The sequence below is a fragment of the Scyliorhinus canicula genome, chromosome 7 (assembly GCF_902713615.1).
Source record: "Scyliorhinus canicula chromosome 7, sScyCan1.1, whole genome shotgun sequence".
In the NCBI taxonomy this organism is placed as follows: domain Eukaryota; kingdom Metazoa; phylum Chordata; class Chondrichthyes; order Carcharhiniformes; family Scyliorhinidae; genus Scyliorhinus; species Scyliorhinus canicula.
In genome coordinates this window covers 25,683,295-25,711,257 of record NC_052152.1, presented here as the reverse complement: position 1 = coordinate 25,711,257, position 27,963 = coordinate 25,683,295, and the positions used below count along the sequence as shown (strand labels likewise).

The 27,963-nt window shown below is 43.4% G+C and overlaps 1 protein-coding gene and 1 long non-coding RNA gene across 10 annotated transcripts in view; both read right to left on the bottom strand.

Moving 5' to 3' along the window:
- The window catches only part of LOC119968804 (sodium/myo-inositol cotransporter-like), a 124,658-nt gene extending 104,176 nt beyond the window's left edge, over positions 1-20,482 (bottom strand). Inside the window, exons 1-5 of one of the 9 annotated variants that reach the window (XM_038801611.1) lie at positions 11,794-12,099; positions 11,294-11,388; positions 4,149-4,202; positions 3,518-3,590; positions 464-2,979 (exon numbers count right to left, since the gene is read on the bottom strand). In XM_038801611.1, coding sequence (XP_038657539.1) covers positions 524-2,653 — 2,130 coding nt within the window. In that variant the 5' untranslated portion in view covers positions 2,654-2,979; positions 3,518-3,590; positions 4,149-4,202; positions 11,294-11,388; positions 11,794-12,099 and the 3' untranslated portion in view covers positions 464-523. Of the gene's footprint in view, positions 1-463; positions 2,980-3,517; positions 3,591-4,148; positions 4,209-4,877; positions 9,821-11,293; positions 11,389-11,793; positions 12,100-20,271; positions 20,353-20,455 lie in introns of those variants that run through there. The other 8 variants (XM_038801615.1, XM_038801616.1, XM_038801610.1 and 5 more) reach the window with 8 other exon arrangements.
- An 8-nt stretch (positions 20,483-20,490) lies between these two features.
- LOC119968805 overlaps positions 20,491-27,963 on the bottom strand; it is a 71,228-nt gene continuing 63,755 nt past the window's right edge. The window contains exon 4 of the long non-coding RNA XR_005461244.1: positions 20,491-20,615. This is a non-coding gene — a long non-coding RNA (uncharacterized LOC119968805). The remainder of the gene's footprint in view (positions 20,616-27,963) is intronic.

Below are 27,963 nucleotides of genomic sequence, written 5' to 3'. Positions count from 1 at the left end.
CTGTATAAAACAATTGTCAAATTTCAAGCCCCAAAATTAAGTTGACAATTAAGTTAACTCCAAAAGTTCCAACATTTCTTTTCCAGCCACTTTTCCCTCCCCCAGAAGGCACTAATTCACTTGTCTAAAACTCTGGGCAGGAATCACCCTCTGGTGTCCCACAGGAGGCCAGTGAACCTCAGTGGACAGCAGAATACTTAACCAAAGTAATATCACAGCTGGACCTGACCTTGGTCCTCATCTGAAACCCACGTGTATGCTTCCAGCAGCTGTTGTGTTAGAAGCTGAAATACAATTTAATTTTCCCCACCACACATTCACCAATTTTACTACCTCTATTCTGTATCAGCTGAGATCAGACTGGGCACCTATAATTTCATTTTAGCTTCATCTTCTCCCTCGCCACCACTTTATACTTTACAAAAATGTTTAAACTTCTCTCTGTGCAAAAAGGGAACTCTTCTTTTTTTTTAAAAAAGTCTTGAAAACAAAACATTGCATCACCTGAATTTGCAGGCTGATTTTACAAAGAGAAATAAATGAGCATGGATATGCCAGAAGATAATACAATTAAAAGTCCAATATTTAACAATACTTTAATTCTTGGTCTTTCTTGGAGCATTTGTAAGCAAATCATTTCATCGTCTATAGTGGCTACCGGGTCTTTCACGTCAGAATTTTTTAATCCACAAATGCAGTCAAAAAGTTTCCACCATTTGCTTCTTTCCAATTCTGGCTCCTCTTTGGTTTCTGGGTCCCCAGCAATTGTTTGTCCATTCATAGAATCATCATTTGATGTCTGCCCTTCCAAGATGCACAAGTTCAAAGATTTGGAATCATCACTTCCAGATGTTAATAGAACTAATTCTATTCCATCAGCAGCTTTACAGTCAGGCTTATCCAAACTTGTGATGTGGCCATTGCATTCATCCATGGTTTGGTTTGTATGTTTATCATATTCTTCTTTTTGGGAGTTTTTTATCGTTTTTATACTGTCCACGTCTTTCAATGCCCAGAACGTGGTGCAGGAAGTATATGTTCTGGGAAGAGCAGGAGTCAGCAGACTCACTACTATTGCTGTAAAGATTGTGATCCAAAATAGAAAAGTTGACACATACATGTAGTGAACATTTTTGATAAAACTTGGTCTAGTATCAAGTTGGTCACAGTCTGGTGCTCGATAAATAAAAGCAAGAATCATGCGTGCGATTCCCAAAAGGGATCCAAGCAACCCTCCACAGAAAGCTCCCTGCTCATTGCAGCGCTTCCAGAAAATACCAAGAAGAAACAGGGCTGCAACTGGGGGGGTGAGATAATTTGTTATCTCTTGAATGTAAAGGTACATTTGTCCTCCCTGCATCTCTACAATTACAGGAACCCAAGCAATGCTTACAGCTACCATGAAGAAAACAAATAGACGACCTACTATCATAAGTTCTCGAGAGTTGGCAGCCTTTCGAAGATGCTTGTAAATATCCAGGGTAAATATGGTGCTGGCACTGTTGAATATGGAATCCAAATCACTCATTAAAGCTGCTATCATGACGGCCATCATGAGGCCTCGAAGACCTGCAGGCAAGATCCCCAATGCTAATCGTGGGTAGGCAATATTTGAGCAACCTGCTCTGCTTCCACATACTTGCATACAGTGCTCTGGATTAATGCAAGCAATCTCATCAGTAAAAAGAACTCTGGAAATCATGCCTGGAACAACTATGATGAACATAGGCAAGAGTTTCAGAAAACCAGCCATCAGGGTAGCTCCTTTGGCATTAGCGAGATCCTTTGCTGCCAAAACACGCTGCACAATGACTTGATCGGCACACCAGTACCAAATCGAGGTTGGTGTTTGACCCAACAGGAAACCAGGCCATGGAATATCCTCATCAGTCGGTTCACGTAACATCTTTAGAGAATCTTCTTTTGGGTGAATGCGGCAAGTATTGGTAGAACTTAGGTTGAAGGAGGCTAGAACTGCTGTAACATTTGGAGAGGCCAACATATATCTTCGTTTCAATTCCTCAAAACCCCCCACCTTGACCATTCCCACAATCATCAATGTTAAAGCTCCACCAATCATAAGAATGGCCTGCAGAACATCGGTGTAGATGACAGCCACAAGTCCTCCTGTGACAGTTAACACTGCAGTCAATCCAATTAAAATGATGATAGAGAGATACAGGTCCCAGCCCAGTGAGGCCCGGATGAACAATGCACCAGCATACAGGTCAACAGAAAGCTTTGTGAAAACATACAATGTTAAAATCAATAAAGCAAAATAGACTTTTAATCTGTTACCTCCATAACGTTTGTAAAGGTATTGAGGCATGGTGTACACACCAGACCTGATATAGACCGGGATGAAAACCCAACCTAACAACTGCAAAACCAATACTGCATTTAACTCCCAAGCTCCCACTGCAAACCCACTGGCTGCTCCAGATCCTGCTAACCCAATAAAGTGTTCACTGCCAATATTGCTGACAAACAATGAAGCACCTATTGCTACCCAGGTCATGGAGCGTCCTGCAAGAAAGTACCCACTCACAGTACTTCTGTTAGACTTCCACATTGCAAAAAATCCAATACACAATACAAGAACAAAATAAAGTGCTACAACAGCTAGATCAGCTGATTCCATAAAGCCAAACATTTTTATAAAATATTTCAGATTCAATTTACAGAATAGGATATCCAATGACCAGACAGGTTTATGGTCACTATGAAGTAGGGGGAAAGAAACTGTATGGAGGAATGATAAAATCTTTGTCCTTTGGTTTGCTGCCTTGGTTGAAACAGTAGGATTCCAGTTGTACAGGCACTGGGATGTCAACTACTATTTATCTTGTTAACTTCACTTCTGACTATTTCTCATGCTCTTTTTAGTAGCATTCCACAATACTGTCACAGCTTAAATTTGTTGGATGTTGAATTTCTTAGCTGTTGTTGACAGGTCTAGTAAGGCCTAGAGTTACACTCCTGCAAGACAGCAAAGACAAAAGACAAAGAGGATATTAGAATTACACTTTTTAAAAATCGGGTTAATTCTGAAAAAAAGTACATGACGCAAATGTTCTCAATTGCTAATGATTTAATATATGCAAGTGAGTATGTTGAAAAATTGAATTTTCATTTTAAAACAAAAAAGGTACAAGGCGACCGAAGACTTACGATCAATTCTACCAATCCAGACTTGCTCAGCTTCACATTCCAACCTTGCATGTGAATCGGGGATGTGAGGGTAAGCATGCTCAAGTGGCATAATCAGGGTTAGTTCAGGAATTGAATTACATAGATGGTAGATTTAAAGAAATATTATTTTACACAAAGGAACTAAGCGATGCCAAGCCTGTAACCTATAAGTGCCCATACTGGGTCATTAAGGCCACAATACAAGTAGTTTGTTTTGAGAAAACATTAAAGGCATCTTCAACAAACCACTGGTTCCGGATGCATGCATGGTGTACACAAATTTGATCCATATAGTTCCTCAAACGCCAAATTTAGGTGAACTTACTGATGTGAATTTAGTGTGTTTCAGAGTTTGACATGCATGGTGAAATCATGCGAAGCAGTCCAAAATCAATACACTGAAAAAAAAATTCAAACCATCAAAAAAAGATAGTTATCTTAGATAAGCAGAATATTTCACTATTCTTCTTGTAGGGGCAGCTGATTTTATTTGCATTAATTGTTAACAAGATGGATGTAAACCACTTTTCATCAAATCTAGAAAAAGGCCACGGCTATTCACGCCGGTGGGCCTGCCAGTCTTGTCAATGGCGCAGGATCTTCACAGGTTTCCCGGCAGCGTGACCGGATTTGGGAAATTCCATTGACAGCTGCAGGACCAGAAGATCCCACTGCCAGCCAACGGTGGGCCGTCTCCTGCTTCGGGCAGGCCAGAGAATCTCACCCATATGTACACAAATATCATTTCTGAATGAAATAATATTTGTCCAGCGAAAATAGCTAATAAACAGTTTTGCCTCTCAAAAAAAACCATGATCATTCTTGAGTGTTTCTGGGGATACGGGGATTTTAAAAATACACAAAATGTTGCTATATTTAAAGTTCTAAGTCCTTTAACAATGATCAAACCATCAAATTCAGACTATGTTTTATAAACAAATTAAAATTTTAAATACCATGTATAGCAGATATGGGTGACACCAGAAAATACTTTAAACTCTAGGCCGTTTCTGCAAAACAAAGTTTAACATAAGTCAAAAATCTAGAAAGTTGTTGGTTGCCGTAGGTTAAAACTTAAGATTCATGGATACAAGTAACAGAATGAACCATCAAATAGAAATTTGAAAAAAAAGAATGAGGAACAGTCACCCTCATCAATGCAGATACAACACGGTAATCGAGAGGCAAAAGCAGAAATGGAGGGTTTTTTGATCATTTAGTGGGAAATTGCACCATGATGTAGTAGTGAACAAAATTCAGTCCCTGGTCTGTGCTAAATTAGCCAAGATAATGGCCTGGTTGTTACAGTTAACCTCAATGCCCTTGATCTGGGGAAAGAAGGAGAAATAATGAATCAGGATTCCCGTTCCTGATATGTTAAAAAGCCTGGAAGCTCAACAGTGGGGAAGACAGGGGCATACACAGCAATACCACCCAAAGTCAAGTACTCTTCCAGCATCCAGGGTTACATGAAGAATGGTCCCTTTGTTAGAAGATTAATTCCAGCAGGGATTACTGGATAACTATCAGAAGCCAATTGGTTTTCCTCCCTGTTCCCACCTTAACAATTGGGAAGACAACTGTAGCACATTACACTTAACCCTAGTTTAAATCAGCTAACTCAGAGACCAGTGATTAAATTTGGGAACTTCTGGGCCGTACAGCTCAGAGTATTTCATACTCACCAAGCCAAGTGTCAATTCTATAATCCTATTATATTGCAGCCAATTACAAATATGAAAGGATTATACACATTAAAGGTTGTTTCAAATTTATTTAGAGGCAATATGAGGAAAGCTTATGTGGTAGTGGTAATATTACAGAGGGTCTTATAGATACAAATACCTTAATATCGTAAAGTGCATTTGTATAAAAGTTTACCACAATGGAATGTCACTAGTAAATGGTTAGAAGATATATCTACTCACGTATGCAGAAAGGAGAAACCACGGGTTTTCCAAAAGATTTGCACTTGAAGTTCACATGAAGCACATGAATGGTGCAGGTATCCTAAGCTTACAGCTGCACTGTAAGTATTGACAGCAATGCACCTTTAACAGAAGTGCTGGAGTAATTGCATTCAAAAGGCTAAATGATCCAATACCATCAAATCTAGTGTACATGTCATAGTTCTATTTTACAGTTTTCTACAAATCATAGTCATACCCTTGTAGTTACAGGACATAACCATGCATGAAATTGTAACTTACACACCAAATTTCAGAGTTCTGCCCTAATCACCATTTACACTCTTAAATATATTGCTATCAGCACTTTGGAACAATTGTTCAAAATGTAGTCAGACTCAAATGGTTGGTGGTAATGTTGCCAGTTCACGATTAGGATTTTTATAAGATTGAGAAAGAGATTTGTCTTGAGTGGTCACAAATTCCATGCTACTCTGTTAATGCACAATGAATTTTACTGTGCATGTCCGCAACTATTTATATTGCCAATTCTTTCACAAAAGACATGCATTAACAATTTTTCATAAGGATCCAATAATATATCAACATCATCCAGCACAAAGTTGGCAAGATTTTAAATTAGTTACATTTGGTGCTAGGTAATTTATTTCACCCTCCATTCTGCATTCCATTAGTTTTATAGGGTTATATCCGTCAAAAATAGATGCTTCTAAATAGTTATCTGCATTTTGATGCAAGAATACCAATGGGGCTGAGTGCTCACCAGTTTTAAGTGGACAGCCACTTCCATTGTTCATGCATACGCAGTTTAATAAGTTGCTATCTGTTTTTCCCTGCTCCTCCAAAAGCTGTGCTACAATGATACCTCACCATGAGCTCTAGCATTGAAACTTCTGAAGTGAAGCTGTGGCACTTATCCACTAAACAGTCCACGCCATGAGATTTTAATTATTCTTGGAATTTTTTTCACTTCTTTGTTCTGTCCCTTTACTACATCCTATTTTTCCTTGCCATTTTTAGTTTGCTGGCATATTGAAATCAATTTAAGACAAAACAGCTTTGGAGAGTGTACAAAAACATTTGCTTGAATGCTACCAGGGATGAAGAACTTGTTATGCAGTAACCCCAGAGAAATTGTGGTTATTCTCCTTCAAGTAGCGACTTTAAGTTTTGGAAGTAACCGTTTCCACTACCAGCAGGGTCAGTAGCCAGATTTAATATAATTGGCAAAAGAATCAGAAGGTGATGAGGAAAGTTTCTAAAAGCAGATAGATATGACCTAGATTACACTGGCAGAAAGGATGGTGGAAGAAAATTCAACAGTAACTTTGAAAAGGGAACTGGATAAATGTTTGAAGAAAAGAAAAATGCATGGCTACAAAGAAAAAGCAAGGAAGTGGAACTGAATAATTTGTTCAAAGAGCAGCCACAACAAGTTCTGTGCCGTCTAATTCCAAGCAGAATACACACCGAAATTGTTGTATTATATAATGTAACCTTTTCTAGCTACTTTAATAGTGAGAAAATAGAATGGGATTTCTTTCAGTCCATCAAAAGCACTGATCTTTAAATATTTTGCAAATAATTATTTGGTCACCCGTACTCATTATTTCGCTTCACCATCTCTTCTATTAATAGAAGATTTTAAAATAGGATTAAAAGGTAGCCCCAAGAAGCATGCACTTTGTGTCAAACATCCCTTTAAAAGAACTCCGTAAAACAATTTTGCTGCAAGGCTCAAATACTTCTATTAGAAAAGGAAATTCTCAGATGCCTGGGCAGCCCATGAGAAAACAAGCCCATGATCTGATGAAGATTTTAAAATGCCAATACTATGCTTTGAACTTTCCTCACCATTTCAAAATTCCAAATAAACAATCTTTTCCTCCCTACATTGAAACCAAGACCCATTGTACAGATTTTATTCTTTATCAGTTCCCAAGATATCCAAAAGCTAAGGAACTCCATCTAGGAAATGGGGTCAAACTGCACACAGGTGCAGTATGCCAATCTTACCTACCTTCAGTACCATCAGGTACATATATTATAAAGAGAATATGAACAGTTAACAATGGCCATGTGTTTAGCTTATCCATTAATACAAAAAGCTGGGTTTTCCTGGTAAATTATTAATTAAGTATTTCGTGCTAATTTCAAACTATGGCAACAGATCAGCAGCAACTCAACGTTCAAGACTGTACTATTGATGAGGCAGTCAAAAAAGCACTGCATATTGGATGCAACAAAGAAGCAACCAAGAATGAATTACAGTTCAATATCTTAAATGGAAAAAAAAAATCTAACCTTGCATACGCCATAGAATATTCATTAATACTTTAATACAATAAATGCCTCTAAGTTAACAAGTGTTTTATAAAGATATACAATATCTCAAATTATTACTTCCATTGACCTAGGTCAGTGTTGGAAAGGATATGTTCGGACTAGTGGAGAGATAATAAAGAAAGCCACAATAATACAGCTGAATTACAAGCCAACAAATGGAAACATTCAATTACCTTACTGTATAACAATATTTTACACATTTGTTTAGAGTTGAGGCTTTTACATTTACAAGGATTCACAAATATGCTTTTCAGTTGCAAGTTTTATTACAAAAGTTGAGCCAACAATGGAAATAAAATCGCAAGGGAGCACAAGTTCAATTTAAATAGCAATCCTCCATGTTTTCCTATATTAAATTCCAACTAGGTTTTGTTCTACGAGGCTCATGTGGAAGCAAATAACATTACTGGTCAATCCAAATCTAAAACTTGTTTATGGTTCTTTTGGAAGTCAGCAAAAGCAGGAACTTATGTCAATGTGTTTAAAACCACTATTTTATTTGGGTCTTGGCAAAAGCAATAGTTCAAAGTTATTTGAGCCTTGAAAATGAAATAATTCGACCTCTCTTTAAATTATTTACAATATTCTATTGTGAAAGTGAAGGATGTCACCAGACCCAAGGTGGAGTGGAGAGGTGGAAGCCCAGGGACTCGGTGGAAAAGGATCAGATTCTCGTACATTGTGGCCCCACCCAGACAAACCATTATACATCCTTGTACCTCATTCCAAGAAGTCCAGCCATGACTGTAACCTGTGCACTGGAAATTACTGCAACCGAATTATTATTTTAAATGAGCTCCAATTTATTTCCACTCAAAAGGAAGCGACAGAGTGGGAATTCAGGGCATATAATCTGGCAGAAAGTGACATGTGGCATTCCCCAGGTAAATATTCTGGGCCCTCAACTTTTCACTAAATTACTAATTGTTGGAGAGAGTTATGTATCCATGTTTACAGGCTACCTCATGTTAGGTGGAAGAACAAGTAATGCAGATGTGAGTGTCAAGTTACAAAAGGGACAGATCCCAAGTGACTGGGCTAAACTATGTCAAATGGATTTCAATGTAGATAAGGTGTGAGGTCATCCACTTTAGATACAAGGAGGATAAACCAAAATATTTTCTAAAATGGTGAAATACCAGGAACTGGAGAATCAAAGAGATTTGGGAGTCCAAATACCACAAACCATTAAAAGTTAGTAGATAGGTAGAAAAAGTAAATAAGAAAGACAAATAGAATATTGGCCATTATCCCGAGGGCAGTTGGAATACAATGGGAAATTATGCTGGAGTTATATAGTGTTTTGGTCAAATCCCATCTGGAGAGCATAGAGATAAAGTACACAAACAAGTTGTATAAACGTTGCTTGTATTCGCCCAACTGAAGATTGAAAATTGATCTAATAAAAGGTATTATAATGGACAAATGAGAAACTATCCTCTAAAGGAGGAAGCACAAACCAGGATTCAAGTTTAAAATTAGAACTGGGCCTTCAGGTGCACAAAAAAAAAGGAAACACCTAAAGGTTAGAGAAAATCTGGAACTCTTCACAAAAGGCTGTGGATCTTGGAATAATTGAAGCTTTTGATACTGACACAGACAAATATTTGTTGGGTAAATTGTGGTGTAAAGACGGGTAAATGAACTGAAGTGCAGAGCAGCCTCTGTTGAAGGGCAGCATTTCAGTTCAGCCTCGAGAGTTGAACGCCGAAACTCAATTCTTTTGGTTATGGATAATACATATTAACCTATGGTGGAGACAGGGAGAAGCTGGAAACCGATGATCCAAAAGTTGTTTTTCACAAATTCAGTAATTATAAAAATATACTGCAACCTCTCCAGTCCAGAAAACTATTGCTCAGAAACACTGTATCCAGGAATTCCCGGAATATCATTGGCATGATTCTAGTATAGTACTGGAGTGAAACACGGAAGTTAAGAGTTTTCGGCCAAATGAAACTTTTTTTTATGGTGCCTTATGGTGTTTAATTACGGTTGTGTGTTTCGGGTAAACATTTATTTCTACAGTATTTTCTGGTTCACACACTTTCAATTGAACATTCTAATGTCACGCTATAATCATGCCAACCAATAAGCACTCTTTTGCCCTCTATTATCAATTGTTGCCGTCATTTGAAATTTAGCATTTTTTTCCCCCAACCTATTTGTCCTGGAGTGCAAGATGAACACCTTTGGCAACAAATCTCTCTTTCCAGCAAATCTCGATAATCCAGAAAATTCCAAAATCCAGAAATGACTTGGTCCCCAAGCATTTCAGACTGGGGAGTGGTTGCAGTATATTAAAATTCAATAAGAAGTCTTACAACACCAGGTTAAAGTCCAACAGGTTTGTTTCAAACACTAGCTTTCGGAGTACTGCTCCTACCTCATTTACCGAGGAAGGAGCAGTGCACCGAAAGCTAGTGTTTGAAACAAACCTGTTGGACTTTAACCTGGTGTTGCAAGACTTCTTTCTGTGCTTACCCCAGTCCAACGCCGGCATCTCCACATCATTATTAAAATTCAAACAGTGAAACTGGAGATGTTGCAAATATATTAACACAATGTCACATTATATGAACCAGCTTTCTATTCCGAGAGTATTTTAGTTAACTATCCACAGCCCACAAGAAAGATCAGAGTTGTCAGTCTGAAAATTGCAAATCATTCAATGCAGCACTTACCTGTCCCAAAATTACAAGCACAGTACAGTAGATTCCTATTGAAAGGATTGATTCTAGCACTGTCAAAACATCATATTTTCTTAAATTATCACTGCATATAAATCAGACAAGACTTTTGGAAGGTGGAGCAATGTATGTGAACATAGTGGAACCCAGTTTTCTAGTCAAAAATGCCTGGCTCAATTGAATGTAAAACGATTAGTCAAAAAAAGTGAGCATATCTATGAAACTTTCACTGTTTAAACTCTCCAAAATCAATAGTTCTTGTTACAAAGATAAATTTGTCAGTTTAATTACTACTACATACTGCAGCTTAGAAGTTTGTTTTGCAGTTCTACTTTTTTTAAACCAGTAGTTAAATAGTTTCAGTCGCAGGTTACAAAATCTATAGCATGCAACACGTGCTATAATTTAGAGGCTAAAATTCTTCAAATCAATGTCTACAATGCAGTTAGTTAGTTTTGAAACGCTGACTGCAACTAAATTAGAAAGATCTTCCTGTTTTTTTTATCCCATTAATACTCAATGGTACATGATCTATAGAAATTGGGTAAGGTCATGACGTGGAAGGTTTCCATAAAACAGGGTTCCACCATTGGTGATCACCAGATAACTTACCCTTCTACCCAGTAATAAAGATAAAAATTCAACTGTAAATCAAATGTTTATCCAGTAGGGCATGATTTTTGGGCAGTTAAGAGCTGTGGAGGCAAGATTGTGCAGTTAAACTAACACATTCTTCTAAACAGCAAATACCTTTATTTAATTACTAAATATTTCTAACATTCTGTATACTTTCAAAGTTAACAATAACAATGTAGTTGCATTAGTTAAGACTATGAAAAGTGTCTGATCACCCCATTGATTTCTGTAGTGGTGATCAGATCCAGTGTTTGCAAGATGAAAATGTTAACCTGCTAGCATAAATTTCAACTCAATCATTAAAACTATGAATTACTTCAGCAGATCCTACGTTTGCACGATAAAAAATGCTAACTTTAAATTTTAACTCCATTAAAGCTAGGAATTATTTCAGCTTAAACCCAAACAAAATGCTTCACGCGTTTGAATATGATGCAGGGATGCAGAAACTTAACACATGTAGACACATCAACTAAAGGAAAGTGTTGAGCAGTACTAAACTTCTTTATTTAACGAGGGCATGGGGCGCGGTTTCATCCAAGCGTCTCCAATTTCCTAACAAACCGGAGGGAACATCACAGTCCAGAGGCATTGATCTGAAAGAAAGGAGTGTGACGGCCAGTTTTAGCCCCTATTCTCCAAGCAGCCGAAGCCCGCCCGGTTTCCTCAGCTAATTCATGTCCCTCGGTGACTGAAAGTCTCTCTCAGCAAGCCTGAGGCACCCCGCTCCCCGACATTGAGCCTCAACGGCCAACTGACTTTACCGGTTAAAAAAAAAGAGAACAAAACGCACCATCCTGACACCAAAGAAAAAAAAAAGCAACCCCCGCCCTTTGCGCAGTTTAGGCAGAGGAGGAGATCACAGGTTATGTCGTTCCCCGTCAGCCTGGTTACAGACGGGGCTGTCCACCTTGACGCCGGGAACATGGCGGCTGATTTAGTTCCTCCTCCTCTCTCTCTCTTTCTTTCTTTCTTTCCGGGTTCTTTTTCTGAACACTCACCCGCTGCATGGCTTTGAGAATCAATGCTAGCTCATATCTGGGCATGTCGTTGTAGTCGTTGGGCGATGATTCTCCCGCGTGTTCTTTTATATGTGGATTCGGCCTCCTGTTTCCCCGCCTCCCAAACCGCCCGCTTCCAGTCCCTGCCACTCAGCTGGGGCCAACGGCACTTTGCTTCCTCTTCAAGGCGCAGGCGCCCGCTCCCTCTTAAAGACACAGACGCACCTTGCTTTTTTAAATTCCTTTTCCACCTTCCCTGATTCTTGGCGGAGTCTGCTTCCGCAGACACTGGAAACTCAACTAGATGGTAATTCTAATAAGACAAAGAAAAATCGATGTGCATTTAAGTAGCACCTTCTTTCACAGTAAGAAGTCTTACAACACCAGGTTAAAGTCCCAACAGGTTTGTTTCAAACCCGAGCTTTCGGAGTGCAGCTCCTTCTTCGGGTGACTGGAGAGGTATGATCCAGAAACATTTATATAGACAAAGTCAGTGGTGCCAGACAATGCTTGGAATGCGAGAATTTGCAGGTAATCAAATCATTACAAATCCAGAGAGAGGGATCCGACAGGTTAAAGCGGTGTGAATTGTCTCAAGCCAGAACAGTTGGTGGAATTTTGCAAGTCCAGGCCAGATGGTGGGGAGTGGATGTAATGCGACATGAATCCAAGATCCCGGTTGAGGCCGCACTCATGCGTGCGGAACTTAGCTATAAGTTTTTGCTCGGCAATTCTGCGTTGTCGCATGTCCTGATGGCTGCCTTGAAAACGCTTACCCGGAGATCCGAGGCTGAATGCCTTTGACTGCTGAAGTGTTCCACGACTGGAAGGGAACATTCCTGCCTGGTGATTGTTGCACGGTGCCCGTTCATTCGTTGTCGCAGTGTCTGCATGGTCTCGCCAATGTACCACGCTTCGAGGCATCCTTTCCTGCAGCGTATGAGGTAGACTACATTGGTCGAGTCGCACGAGTATGTGCCGCGTACCTGGTGGGTGGTGTTTCCACATGTAATGGTGGTATCCAAGTCGATGATCTGGCATGTCTTGCAGAGATTGCCCTGGCAGGGTTGTGTGGTGTTGTGGTCGCTGTTCTGAAGGCTGGGTAATTTGCTGCAAACAATGGTTTGTTTGAGGTTGCGCGGTTCCCTCTGAAACGGGATCCTCATCTTCCTGGCCTACAGACCGCAACCTGTAAAGATAAACAATGACACCTCCTCCAGGATAGTCCTCATTATGTAAGGCTGCATACTTAGCCCTCTAATATACTCCCTGTACACACAAGACTGTGTGGCAAAATTTGGCTCCAACTCCATCGACAAGTTTGCTGATGACACAACCGTAGGGGGTCAGATCTCAACTACGAGCCAGAGTACAGGGGGAGGAACATAGAACAGTACAGCACAGAACAGGCCCTTCGGCCCTCGATGTTGTGCCGAGCAATGATCACCCTACTCAAACCCATGTATCCACCCTATACCCGTAACCCAACAACCCCCCCCTTAACCTTACTTTTTTAGGACACTAAGGGCAATTTAGCATGGTCAATCCACCTAACCTGCACATCTTTGGACTGTGGGAGGAAATCGGAGCACCCGGAGGAAACCCACGCACACACGGGGAGGACGTGCAGACTCCGCACAGACAGTGACCCAGCCGGGAATCGAACCTGGGACCCTGGAGCTGTGAAGCATTTATGCTAACCACCATGCTACCGTGCTGCCCCAACTGATGAAGCTGGTTGACAGCTTCAAATTCCTAAGTATAAATGGTGGGCACATTCAGAAGTCTTACAACACAAGGTTAAAGTCCAACAGGTTTATTTGGAATCACTAGCCTTCAGAGCGCAGCTCCTTCATCAGTTGAGGAGATAGAGAACTTAGTGGCGTGGCGTAACGACAATTATCTATCCCTCAATGTGAGGAAAACTAAACAGCTGGTCATCAACTTCAGGAAGCAAAGTGTCAACCACGCTTCTGTCTATTTTAATGGTGTTGAGGTGGAGCTGGTTGACAGCTTCAAATTCCTAAGTATAAACGGTGGGCACATTCAGAAGTCTTGCAACACAAGGTTAAAGTCCAACAGGTTTATTTGGAATCACTAGCCTTCAGAGCGCAGCTCCTTCATCAATTGAGTGAAGAGGTAGGTTACACAAACACAACATACAAAGCCAATGATGCAGGATGATACTTTGAAAGTGGGTCTTTCCAGGTCCAGACGGTGCGACTGGAGAGAGGGATAATCACAGGTTAAAGAGGTGTGAATTGTCTCAAGCCAGGACAGCTGGTAGGATTTCGCAAGCCCGGGCCAGATGTAGTGAGACATGAATCCAAGGCCCCAGTTCAGACCGTACAATAAATCTAATCTAATCTAATCTTTCAAAATCTTGTCACCCTTGTGTAGGAAACACAACAGCCAATTTGTGCACACCAAAGTAATCAGATAATTTGTTTTCATTATGTTACAGAATTATAGACGGGTTACAGCAGAGGAGGACGACATTTGGTCATGTCTGTACTGCTCTTTGCAAGAGTAACTCAACCTAGTCCCATTTCTCTGTAAATTTCTCTTCATATAAAGATCCGACTCTCATTTCAAAGGCATGATTGAATCTGGCTTTACCAAACACAGTCAGTACCTTCCGATTCTAATCACTCATTGGGTAAAAATAGCTTTTCTCTGCGTCGCTGTTGCTTCCTTTGCCAAACACCTTAAACCTGTATCCTCTAGCTCATGATCTTTCAACTAATGGGAACAGTGTCTTGCTATCTATCCTGACCAGGCGCCTCATGATTTCAAACACCTCCATCAAATCTTCTCCGAACCTTCTCTTCTCCAAGGAGAACAGCCCCAACTTCTCCAATTTATCCACGTAACTGAAGTTCCTCAGTCCTGGAACTTTTCTCATGAATCATTTCTGCACCCCTTCTAATTTCTTCACATCCTTCCTAAAGTGTGGTGCCCAGAACTGGTTGCATTACTGCAGTTGAGACTGAACCAGTGTTTTATTCAAGTTTAAAATAAAGTCCTTACTTTTTGTATTTATGTCTCTATTTCTAAAACCCAGGACCCTGTATGCTTTATTAAATATTCTCTCAATCTGTCCTGCTACCTTCAATGGCTTGTTCACATATACTCCCAAATTCCTCGGCTCCGACCCCACTTTACTATTGTATCCTTTGTTTCTTATTGCTCCTTGTTTTTCATTTATAAATAAACCAGATGTCCAGTGTGTAGTGTGTTGTTCCTCGTGTCTTAATAAAGCTCGTAGTCTCAAAGGTGGAGAAGATGCTTTATTGTGAATTCATTCTGTCTTCAGAGCTTAACTTACGGCTACCTCAAATGCTGCCTGCCTGTGTCTGTGTCCTGCTACGAGTTCTGCCTTCCGTGAAGTGTCGTCACTTCCTGCCCTGTGTATATATAGCTCTCCCGTGCTCTCTCTAGTGCTTGCTCAGTTGTATTGCATCTACTCAGATCTACAATCACCGCATCCCCCCTTTTTTCTTTACATATTTTCTGTACATCGTTAAAGAAAATTGTACAAAACAGTTACTTATGATATGTGTATCTATACAAGTAATGGTGCTATTGCATATTTTACAAAGCCAATTTATATTTATGAGTCCACTCTTAATAAAAACATTTATGAGTCCAAACTTGATGAATTTGTTCACTGAGTTTTTTCTTTTGTTGTTGGTACTATCTTTGTTATGCTTCTTGTTGGTTTTGTTGTTCTTCTTGTAGTTTTTGTCGTTGTGCTTGTAGTTTTTGTTGGTGCTGTTGTTGTTTCTGCAGTGCTTCTTGCGATTTTTGTTGTTCTTGTTATGCTCAATGAGTGTCCCGTGTGGATAATTTGAGTCATTGTCACAATTATTGGTGCGAGTGTCCTTTGTGGAATCTGTTGATTTGAACGTTTCGTCTCGAGAATGGTGAGACTGATCTGATGTTGCATTGATGCTGGTGACATCAGTCATTTATGGTGGATTTGATTCGTCGTCTTTGCTTCCTTTGTGCTCCTCTTCTGGAGTCAAATTCCTCATGATTTCATTTGACGCGGTCTCTCTGGACTCTTGGTGCTCCTCTTCCCGAGTCAAAATCTTCATGATTTCAATTGACGTGGTCTCTCTGGACTCTTGGCGCTCCTCTTCTGGAGTCAAAATCTTCATGGTTTCTATTGGCGTGGTCTCTCTGGACTCTTGGGTGGCCCTACTCTGTGCTTCTGTACAGACAAGCTGAGAACTGTCAGTCTCGCTGTGATCCTGTACCTCCTGTATGTAGAGTGTGATCACCTTGTCACTGTTTTCGCATGCAGTGGGTAGATGTACATTGTCTTCTTCTTGTTTATGTGAGCTTGGTAGACTTTCATAGTCTGCTTGCGGTTGCTCAGATATGGCGGGTTGACCTTCATGGTCTTGTTCATGCATGGTGTTCGCCAGGGAGTGTTTGCTTGCTTCCCTTTTGGAGTCTTTCATCACTCTCACTGTGGAGCCTTTCTGTGCTCTCTGTGTGGCGTCGTCTTCGTCTTGGGAATTGCTGTCATCCAATGTATCGACGATCTGTCATGGCACCATGGTGTTGGACTCATCTACCACGAGTAGATTCGTGTTGAGCTTTGCTAGCGTGTCGCTGATGCTGTGATCAGCATATCCGAATAACTCAGCCATGTCTGAGTAGTATTCTTCGAAAACCAAATCATCATGGTTGGATTCATCTACCACGAGTAGATTCGTGTTGAGCTTTGCTACCGTGTCACTGATGCTGTGATCAGCATATCCGAATAACTCAGCCATGTCTGAGTAGTATTCTTCGAAAACCAAATCATCATGGTTGGATTCATCTACCACGAGTAGATTCGTGTTGAGTTTTGCGACCGTGTCGCTGATGCTGTGATCAGCATATCCGAATAACTCAGCCATGTCTGAGTAGTATTCTTCGAAAAACAAATAATCTTTTTTTTGTTTCGGATTTCTTTTTGTTCTCTTCACTTTGGGTGGTGCAGACTGCTTTTTCCAGGGTGTTATGCGAGTTGTTTTCAACTGCTGGTTTAAGTTCAGGCGTTTTTTTGTCTTCTGAGGCAAGAAAGTTTGGTTTTACCGCTTTAAGTATCTTGTGTTCAATTTTCAGGCATTTCCCTTTTAAGTAGGCGTGGTCCGGATGCTCAGACGTCATGACGCTTGTGACATCATGCGTAGGAATCAATTGCGCATGCGCATAACGATCAGCAACAAGAACTTTTTTTTAACTGCGCATGCGCGGCTTCCGTTTCCTGCGCATGCGCAGACGCAGTTTTTTGTTCTTTGTCTGCCCGAGACTGTAAAATGTGCTCCAACGCCATTTTATCGCAGATTTCAGCGTTTTTTTCTTTCTGAAAGTTGTAAGTTACCTTTTCCTTTCGATCTGGACTGGATTTCAGCGTTTTGGCTTTGTGAAAAATTCAAGTTATTTCTTCTTTTTGATCTGTACTTTTCACTCGCGATTTCTTGACTGAAGCCTTTCTGTTTGTAGAGTTTTGCATCACTCAGTCTCTGTGCAGTTTGGCCTCTGAGCATACCGTGCTGTTCAAATTCCTTACAGTACTCTTCAAATTTGTTTAGTATTGTTTGTAAGTTGTTGCTGTCTTCATCTTTTGAGTATTTAAATCCATTATATACTTTCCTAGCTTCATGTCCTGCGATGAGCATTGCTATTTTAATTTCGTCTGAGGCTGCTGCTACATCATTAGCTATGATATAAAAATCGAACATTTGTTTAAATATTTTACAGACATTTCTTACATTGCCAGTCATGTCCAGCTGAGGTGGGGTTCCAAGCCACATCCTCAAATAAGCTATGTCTTCCCAAGTCGAATGTCCAGTAGGAGTTTTTCTTGCCATTTTGGTCTTTGTGTCTGCAGCTGAGTTGCCTTGTAGTAAGTGTCTGAAGCCACTCTTGGTACCATGTGTTGTTCCTCGTGTCTTAATAAAGCTCGTAGTCTCAAAGGTGGAGAAGATGCTTTATTGTGAATTCATTCTGTCTTCAGAGCTTAATTTACGGCTACCTCAAATGCTGCCTGCCTGTGTCTGTGTCCTGCTACGAGTTCGCCTTCCATGAAGTGTCATCACTTCCTGTCCCTGTGTATATATAGCTCTCCCGTGCTCCCTCTAGTGCTTGCTCAGTTGTATTACATCTACTCAGATCTATAATCACCACATGAAGGATTGGAATCCCCTCCAACTGGACTTTTATTAAACATAAAACCCCAAAGCTTCGCAAACATATTTACTGCAACCAAACAGGCCAAACCTTAATCCACAAAGACAGGAAGGAGTTAATCTTCAAAGTATGTCAATATCAAAACCAGGTCGAAACTGTGTAAAGATACTGGGATATTATCATCTTAAAGACTCAAGATAGTGGCCATCAGACAACCAATTAAAGAAACTGGGAGGCAATCAGAGCAGATGGCCCCAAACAACAGCCATGATACAAACAAACATCAACAACAGCTAAGGAGAAATGGGCATTATCATATGCATATCAACTGAGAGCCGCCTTGGGAAAGTGGCATAATTCAAGACCCCTCTTACCTGGGTTATTCCAACCTCTTCTATCGGGCAGAAGATACAAGTCTGAGAACATGCACCAACAGATGCCTGTACACGGTGTCTGAACACTGCAGGAGACAACACCACACACACAGGTGACTCACCTGATGAAGGATCTGCACTCCAAAACCTGGTGATTCCAAATAAAGCTGTTGGACTTTAACCTCGTGTTGTAAGACTTCTTACTGCACCCACCCCAGTCCAAATCTGGCTTCTCCACATCATTACAGATATTGAACGCTATGGCAGGGATATTGAACGCAGACATTGCCCTAGTGGTGCTGGTGCTAAGCAGGGCGGGCAGACGCCGAGACGCTGGCAGCAGCAGCGTCAGCAGATGCATCAGACCCCGCTCTACACCCCGAGGACCCGACCGCCCATCAGGCCAGGGAGGGACCCTGAGGAGTCCCACAACGGCCCAGGAGGTACAGATATCACTGGTCGTTCGAACAGATGATGGGCAGCACATGCCGCAAGAGGCTCCGCCTCAATAATGAGCTGGTGCGACACCTGTACCATGTCCTCGCGGACTTGCTGCCACGTGGAGGAGGACACCCACTCCCGGTGGCCGTCAAGGTCACCGGAGCCGTAAACGCTTACGCCTCAGGATCATTCCAGGGCTCGAGCTGGGACCTGTGTGGTATCTCACAGGCCGCAGCCCACAGGTGCATCTGACAGGTCACGGATGCCCTGTATGCGTGGACAGAAAATTACATCGTCTTTGACATGGACCAAGCCCAAGGTGCCCAGGCAGCAAGTTTCCCATGCAATCTGGGAGAGCCCTATGTTAACCGAAAGGGGTTTCACTCCCTCAACATCTCGTGTGCAACCATCAGATGAAGATAATGCACGGGTGTGCACGCTTCCTGGGGAGTGTCCACGACAGCTACATCCTGGGGCAGTCGGTCATCCCCGGCCTCTTTGAAGTGCACCCCAGGTTGGGCGGCTGGCTCTTGGGAGGATAAGGAGTATCCGCTGAGGACCTGGCTAATGACGCCAGCAGGGAGGCCGGTGACCAAAGCGGAGACCTGATACAAAGAGGCCCATGTGGCCCTCCGGGCTGTGATCGAGCAGTGCACGGACTCGTCAAGATGCGGTTCCGATGGCTCGACCGTTCCGGTGGTGCCTTGCATTACAACGCCTGGAGAGTCGCCCGCTTTGTGGTGGTCTGCTGTGCCCTCCAAAACTTCACACAGCGGCGTTGTGATGAGGTGGAGGTTGGTGATGAGGAACATGTGGCTACCTCGAGGTGGAGCATGAAGGCGAGAATGGTGAGGCGCCACTGGACCAGCAGGGGCTGGAGGACGAGGCCGGCGACGAACCCGAGGACCAGCCGGAGGCTGCAGACAGGCGGCAGCGGTGAGGTTTTGGCAAGTCCGGAGGGCCAGGGAGGTCCTCATACTCACCCGATTCACTTCGGATGTGGCCTGGTCTGTGAACCCCATACTCCCATTTCCTACCTTCCAAGGGTGTGTGTCACATCACTCCAGGGTGCCGGGATTGTATCTGTACCATCAGTGGGTCACTGTCGGGGGGGGGGGGGGGGGGGGGGGGGGAGGTGACAATAGTTTGCAGCATGCTGAGCGCCAGTGCTCCTCAGCCTATGCCATAGTCTAACCCCTGAATGTTTACTCACACCCATCACCTGCACGGGGAATGCCGGGAGAGATGGGCCAAGAGTTTGGAACCCGGCCCGCATTGCGGAAGAACGTGACAGAGGCATCATACTGGTTATGCACAAGGTGTTTAATTCCCCATTCCCGCGATGGTGCCCCCCCCCCCCCCCCCCCCCCCCCCCCCCTCCTGACCACTAACATTTTCCCACTGGTGTGTGTATCTGCACTGGTGGAGGATGGGGATGGCAGCTGTGCCTCGACTATTACGGTGGCATCCTTACCAGAGCTCTCCTCTGAGATGGTCTCCTGCGAAACTGGACAGGGTGCCACCCGGGAAGGCCCAACGCTGTCAGCTGGAGGACCTGCGGGAGAATGGACATGTGGTCAGTGGGAGCGATTGGTCAGTAAGGCAATAACAACTCACGTTTGACAGGTTCCCTCGGGTGGAGCCCTGTGGTCCCTCACCTCTGCGGCATCTGCCAGCCTCCGCGTGGGTGACCTCTCTGTCCCTGGCCACACCGGTCACCTCCAGGGCATGCTGCTCGAAGAAGGTGAGGATTCTTAATTCTGGCACACCTCCTCTCTGGGTCTGGGTCCTCTCCTGGCGATTATGGAAAAGCCTTTCCTGAGGAGACACAGACAGGGCATCGTTAGCCACACGCGTGGTCACAGAGGAGGGAGGAAAACGTGAAGGGAGAGTTGGGGAGGGGGGCAGTTGAAGGGGGAGGGAATGGAGGGAGGGTTGGGGGGTGATTTCTCCCCTGGGGACAGACAGGTCTCCGGGGGGGGGGGGGGGGGGGGTCCCATTAGTTCCTGTTGGGGATTCCCCTATTACAGGGAGCCCTGGGGGTGTCTCCCTATTTCAGGGGTCCCTGGGAAGTCTTCCTATTACAGGGGTCCCTGGGGGGTCCTCCTATTGCAGGGATCCCTGAGGAGGGTCTCCAGGTCCGGTAGGGGAGACAGAAAGTGCATTGTTTGGGGGCGGGGGGGGGGGGGGCTGGGAAGGGCTCGGATGGATTCTACCAGCGTGGCTCTGGCGTAGTGGTCCTTAAAGAAGGCCAAGAGGGAAACCGTTGCCCCTTGGCCCACTACGAGGTTTACCACACCAGGGTTACGTTGGTAGATACCACAAGTGATCCGCGCTCATTTGATTCCCAGCCGCGGGGACCAGATAATCAAGGAAAGCCGGAGACTAGGGCGTTGGGCCCGCTAAAACATGATAGGTTCAGCGCCTGGCATTGATCCCGATTTGGCCCCAAAGCCCAATTCTCCACCCCATCGGGGAATGCAATCCGGTACCCTAGGACATAGAATCCCACCTTTGCCTGTTTAATGGTCAATCAGAAACACTACCTCTTATGAGGGGGTTGGAGGGGTGGGGAAAGTTCAGGTGAGAGCAAATTTATAAATCGATGGAGAAAAACCGTGACATAGAACTGTAAAATGGTGTGGGTAAATATAAGAAGAGTAAGATAGGAAGGGACAGATAAATTAATGGTAATAATCCACCAGTGAGTCAGGCTCATTCAGGGAAAAGGGGTAAGCTTTGGAAACTAAAGGTACTTTATCTGAAAGTCCCAAGTAATATCAAGAGAGATGAATTAATAACACAAATAAAGATTACGGTTTGACCTAATAGCCATTACAAAGAAGGCGTTGCATGGTGACCAAGGTTGAGAACTAAATATTCCAGGGTACTTGACATTTTAAAATGACAGATCAAGGAGGCTAGTCTTGATAATAATAATGGTGAGGAAGGATTCTTGGTTAGGAAGACCAGAAAGAGAATTGGTATGGGTAGATGTACGGAATACCAAAGATTAGAAAACCTTTTGGGAGTAGTTTATAGGTCCCCAAAGGTCGCTATACAATTGGACAGTGTGGTCATCAATAAAATAAGAGGAGTTTGGAACAGATGCACTGCAACACTCATAGGGACTTCATAGGGATTGGACAAGTCAAATTGGCAGAAGTTAGTTTGGAAGATAAGTTTATGGGATGCTTTTGAGGTGGTTTTTGCAAACTATATGTCGTAGGGCCAACCAGGGAACAAACTATTTTGTCTTCTGTAAGTGAGACAGGGTTAATTCGTTATCTGTTTTAAATTCACTCAAGGGATGTGGGCTTCACCAGCTAGGCCAGTATTCATTTCCCATCCCTAAGTTTGTTTGAGAAGGTAGTGGTGAGCTGCCTTCTTGAACTCATAGTAATGGAAGAATGATCATATGATAGAATTTCACGTTCAAGAGTGATATCTTGAATCCAAAACTAAGGTATTAAACTTAAATAGAACCATTTATATACTTAAGAAAGTGGAGTTGGATAAGGTGGATACGGAAATTAGATTAAAAGGTATGATAAAGAAAAAAAGAGTTGAGCATTTAACGAAAATTCCCAGTGTACATTCCATTGAGAAAAAAAACTGCAAGGGAAAGTGATCAATCCATGGTTAACTAAAGTGATTGAGGACATTATTAAAGAAGAGCTTAGTGAGAGTTGTGCATCAGAGGTGGTTGTGGAAGATCATACAGGCTTTATGAATGACAGACAACTAACAGTGAACATCAGGCACCTGTTGAACGTGATTAAGACCCCACTCGGGGAGAGGACACCAAAGGTGACCATCTCCCTGGAAGCAGAGAAGGTTTTTTTGACAGAGTCAAATAGAAGTACCTCATGGAGTAAGGGCAGCACTGTGGGGCAGTGGTTAGCACTGCTGCCTCACGGTGCCAATGTCCCAGGTTCAATCCTGGCCCTGGGTCACTGTCTGTGTGGAGTTTGCACGTTCTACCCATGTCTGCGTGGGTCTCCTCCAGGTGCTCCAGTTTCCTCCCACAGTCCAAAGATGTGCAGGTAGGTGGATTGGCCATGATAAATTGCCCTTGGTGTCAAAAAGGTTAGGTGCGGTTACTGGGTTACGAGGATAGGGTGGAGGCATGGGCTTAAGTGGGGTGCTTTTTCCAAGAACCAGTACAGACTCGATAGGCCAAATGCCTCCTTCTGTACTGTAAATGCTATGAGCTTTGTGCAGGCTCGGTGGATTGGCCACGCTAAATTGTACCTTAATTAGAAACAATGAATTGGATATTCTAAAATTTCAAAAAAATAGTGTTGTTGGACTGGTTTGGGTTTGGACCAGGATTCACCTCTTGGGTGAAACTAATGTACAGCGCTCCCATGGCAAGCATATGGATGAACGGCATCAGCTCTGGATACTTCCGGCTGCAGAGAGGCACAAGGCAGGGATTCCCTCTATCCCCGCTACTATTTGCATTGGCAATCGAGCCACTAGCAATCACTCTCACAGCAGCGAAGGGTGGAGAGGTATTCAAAGGTGCAGCAGAGAGCATACAGTTTCACTCTACGCCAGTGGCCAGCCCCTCTACGTCTCTAAACCCCTGGCCAGCATGGGAGAAATTACAAACTTAAGCCAAGCAAGAGCAAAATCTTCCCTATGAACCCACAGGGGGCGGATCAGAGCTGGGGCAGTTGCCGTTCAAATTAGCCCAGATCAAATTCCGATACCTGGGGATCCAAATAGCCCACGGCTGGATGTTGTCATGTGAGAGTACCTTTAAGAAATGGGTGTTTATCAGTGATGTCAGAGTGTGGGTGGAGCTGGACTGTCTGTCAGCTTTTTACTTTCGTTTAAGGCTGTTTGCTACAGGGTGTGTTTTAGTTTCGTTTTCAGTGTTGGAGCTGAAGCCAGTCAAAGCAGGTGTACTGTTGATCTCTCTGCCATAAAAACACTATCGCTTGATCATTTGGTGAATTCAGAATTATAAATGTTTTCAGTAGTGAATATAAACCTGATGTGTTTCTGTTAAAAGGTGTTTCTTTTGTCTTCTGGATGTTGTTTGGGAAGTTATTAAGGATTACTTAGTGTTGTATTCTTTGGGGGTTGTATTTGAATTAATGGTTGCTAAGATGTTCACTGTATGTTGTAAAAAGGTTAACTTGAGTTCATAGAATAAACATTGTTTTGCTTTAAAAAATACTTTTCCATTTCTGCTGTACCACTCCTGTAGAGTGGGCAGTGTGCTCCCCATACCACAATCTAGTAAAGGTTGTGGGTCAGGTGAACTCCATGATACACTTTGGGGTTCTCTAAACCCTGGCCCATAACAAATTGGATTGGCTTAGTGAACTTAAAGACAGTGAGGGGTGAGCATATTATGGTTGCTTTACAGGTATGGCATTCTAGTTTAAGTGGGGAGTGTGCTGTGGACAATGGCTCTTTCAGAGGCTCTGAAGTTTTTGGGGGTGGAGACAGTCACACGCAGTACCTTACGGACAGAGACTAAAAGCAGACTGTTAGATTTGGCAATAACATTGCAATTAACATTACCTAACGAAATGTGAAAAGATGAGATAATTATGGCGGTGGCTAAGCATTTAAAGTTGCCTGAGATACATTTTGACTCATTGGAAATGGCAAAAATTCAGTTACTAATTAAACAAATGGAACATGAGAAAGAATTAAAGCAGCTTGAATACGAAAGAGATAGAGAGGAAAAAGAAAGAAATAGAGAGGAAAAAGAAAGAGAAAGGAAGATACAGATCAGGGAAAAGGATAGAGAGTTTGAACTTCAGAAAATGGCTATAAAACATGACAGTCAGTTAAAATTGGCAGACATAAAGGGAAACGTACAGTTGCATGATAGAGATGAAGATAGTGAGAAAGAGTGTCATAGTCGAAGGCTTAGTGGGGATCTATTTAAATAGGTCCAAGCATTGCCAAGGTTTGATAAGAAGCAGGTCGAAGCCTTTTTCATTTCATTTGAGAAGGTAGCTAAACAAATGAAATGGCCACAAGACATGTGGATATTACTGATTCAAACAAAGCTGGTAGGTAGGGCTAGTGAAGTGTTTGCATCGCTAATAGAGGACGTATGAAGAGGTGAAAAAATCCATCATAGGTGCATATGAACGAGTGCCTGAAGCCTACAGACAAAGGTTTAGAAATTTAAGGAAAGAATTTGGTCAAACATACATGGACTTTGAAAGGCTCAAGCAGACTAATTTTGATCGGTGGTTAAGGGCTTTGAAAATAGACCAAGCGTATGAAGCTCTCAGAGAAATTATACTTTTGGAGGAGTTTAAAAATTCAATTCCTGATGTAGTGAGAACTCATGTGGAAGAGCAGAGGGTTAAAACTGCGAGGTTAGCAGCAGAAATGGCAGATGATTGGCTGGTTTAACATAGTGGGTTAAACAACTGGCTGGTAATTCAGAACAAAGCAGCAGCGCGGGTTCAATTCCCGTACCAGCCTCCTCGAATAGACGCCGGAATGTGGCGACTAGGGGCTTTTCACAGTAACTTCACTGAAGCCTACTTGTGACAATAAGCGATTATTATTATTAATTAGTTCATAAATCAAAGTTTGGTTTCCGACATCAGTTTCAGCCTGTGAGAGATAGAAACTGGGGACATGATAAATACTCAAGTGGTAAAGGTAAAGGTGGTCTGATGGGAGAAATAAGGAGAGTGTACCTCAGATTAAAAAAGAAATCCAGGAGGGTGAAAAAAAAATGAAAAGTTTAAAATGGTTTCACTGTAATAAACTAGGCCATGTAAAGTCACAGTCTTGGTGGTTCAAGAAAAGCACTAGAAAGGCTGATGTGGGTAAACTCGATAAGACAGTAGGGTTTGTTAAAATGGTAAAGGAAAGCCCAAGTGAAGCGAAGGAGGGGCAAAAGATTGTACAGCCTGATCAAGAGGTGATTGATAAGAAGGTGCCAGATCTAGTTAAATAATTTACTTGTGTGGGTAAAGTTTACTCATGTGTATCAGGAGGAGCAGGTAAAGAAGTCACAATTTTAAGAGATACGGGAGCTAGTCAATCTTTAATGGTAAGCCATGATGTGGAGATGCCGGCGTTGGACTGGGGTGAGCACAGTAAGAAGTCTTACAACACCAGGTTAAAGTCCAACAGGTTTGTTTCAAACACGAGCTTTCGGAGCACGGCTCCTTCTTCAGGTGACTTTAATGGTAAGAGATGAGGAGTTATGTAATCTGGGAAGAATATTGCCAGACAAGGTGGTAATATGTGGAATTCGGGGTGAGAGGAGTAGTGTTCCATTGTATAAGGTAAGGTTGGAAAGTGCAGTGAAGAGTGGTGAAGTGGTAGTAGGAGTAATAGAGAAACTATCTTGTCCAGGAATACAGTTTATCTTGGGTAATTATATAGCTGGATCGCAGGTGGGAGTGATGCCTACTGTGGTTGATAAGCCAGTGGAAAATCAGACAACTGAACTAATGAAGGACGAATATCCTGGGATTTTTCCGGATTGTGTAGTAACAAGGTCACAAAATCACAGGTTAAGACGAGGAGAAATCAAGAGTGAAGACAAAGGTGAAATGCAATTATCAGAAATTATTTTTGATCAGGTGGTTAGAAAAGAACAGGTGGAGGATGAGGCGGATATTTTTAGTTCAGGAAAATTGGCGGAGTTACAACAGAAAGATGTAGAAATAAAATGGATGTATCAGAAAACATACACACTGCGGATCCTGGGCCTCCCAGAGGGGCTGGAAGGTTCGGATTTGGGGGCCTATGTGACCATGATGCTGAACACGCTAATGGGTGCGAGGTCGTTCCAGGGGCCTTTGGAGCTGGAGGGTGCCCATCGGGTGCTGCTGAGGAAACCCAGGCCAAACGAGCCGCCTCGGGCGGTGCTGGTCCGTTTTCACCGTTTTGTCGACCATGAGTGTGTGCTGCGATGGGCGAAGGAGGAGTAGCAAGTGGGAGAATGTGGAGGTCAGGATATACCAGGACTGGAGTGCGGAGGTGGCGAAGAGAAGGGCTGGCTTTAACCGGGCAAAGGCAGTGCTTCACAAGAAGGGGGTCAAGTTTGGTTTGTTACAGCCGGCACGCCTGTGGGTCACGTATAAAGATCGCCAGCTATATTTTGACTCCCGGAGGAGGCCTGGACTTTTGTTCAAGGAGAGAAGCTGGACTTGAACTGAGGACTGGGGAATGCTGTATACAGCCCGGAGGCTTTGTCCTCCTGGGTATCCTTTCGCTTTATCGGTTCTATTGGATGATTTGTTTTTGCTGTTCTGCTTTTTCTTTCTGCTTGGTTGGGACTGTTATCTGTATATTTGGATGTTTTGTCATTTTTGGGGTCTGTATTTTGTACACTGGTTGGGAGTTTGGGTGGGGTTCGCGGTCCTGTTGGGTCATGTGCCCGTCTTTTTCCGCGTTTTGGGTCGGGGGGGGCGGGGCTTGGGATGGATGCGCGGGCTTTTCTCCTGCGCTAGAGAAGCGGTGGGCGGGGCTGGCACTGGGGAGGTGGTTGTGTTGCATTGGGGGGGGGGGGTCATTGGGGTGGCAGGAGCAGCCGGGGTCAGCAGGAGTCGGCTGACTTACGGAAGTACAATGGAAGGGGTTACGCAGCTGGGGGGGCCCTCGCTTGGGGGGGGGGGGGGGGGAGAGGGAGGGGGGGGAAGAGTGGGGGGTACCGGGTTGCTGCTGGAATGGCCAAGGCAGAGCTGGAGCATGTAGAGGGGGTCGGGATGGGGGTCTGTCGCTTTGGGGAACGGGCTGGCGGGGGGCACGGGCACGAGGTGCCTTGCGGAAGGGTGATGGCTAGTCGACAGGGGAGGGGGGGCAGGCGGTCCCCTGGTCCGGCTGATCACCTGGAATGTGAGGGGACTGAATGGGCTGGTCCAACGGGCCCAAGTGTTTGCGCACCTGAAGGGGCTGAAGGCGGATGTGGCCATGCTTCAGGAGACGCACCTGAAAGTGGCGGATCAGGTTAGATTGAGGAAGGGATGGGGGAGCCAAGTGTTTCATTCGGGGCTGGATGCAAAAAATCGGGGGGTGGTGATCCTGGTGGGGAAGACGGTGTCGTTGGAGGCGTCACATGTGGTGGCAGACAGTGGCAGGAGGTATGTGATGGTGAGTGGCAAGCTGTAAGGGGAGCAGGTGGTGCTGGTTAATGTATATGCCCCGAATTGGGACGATGCGG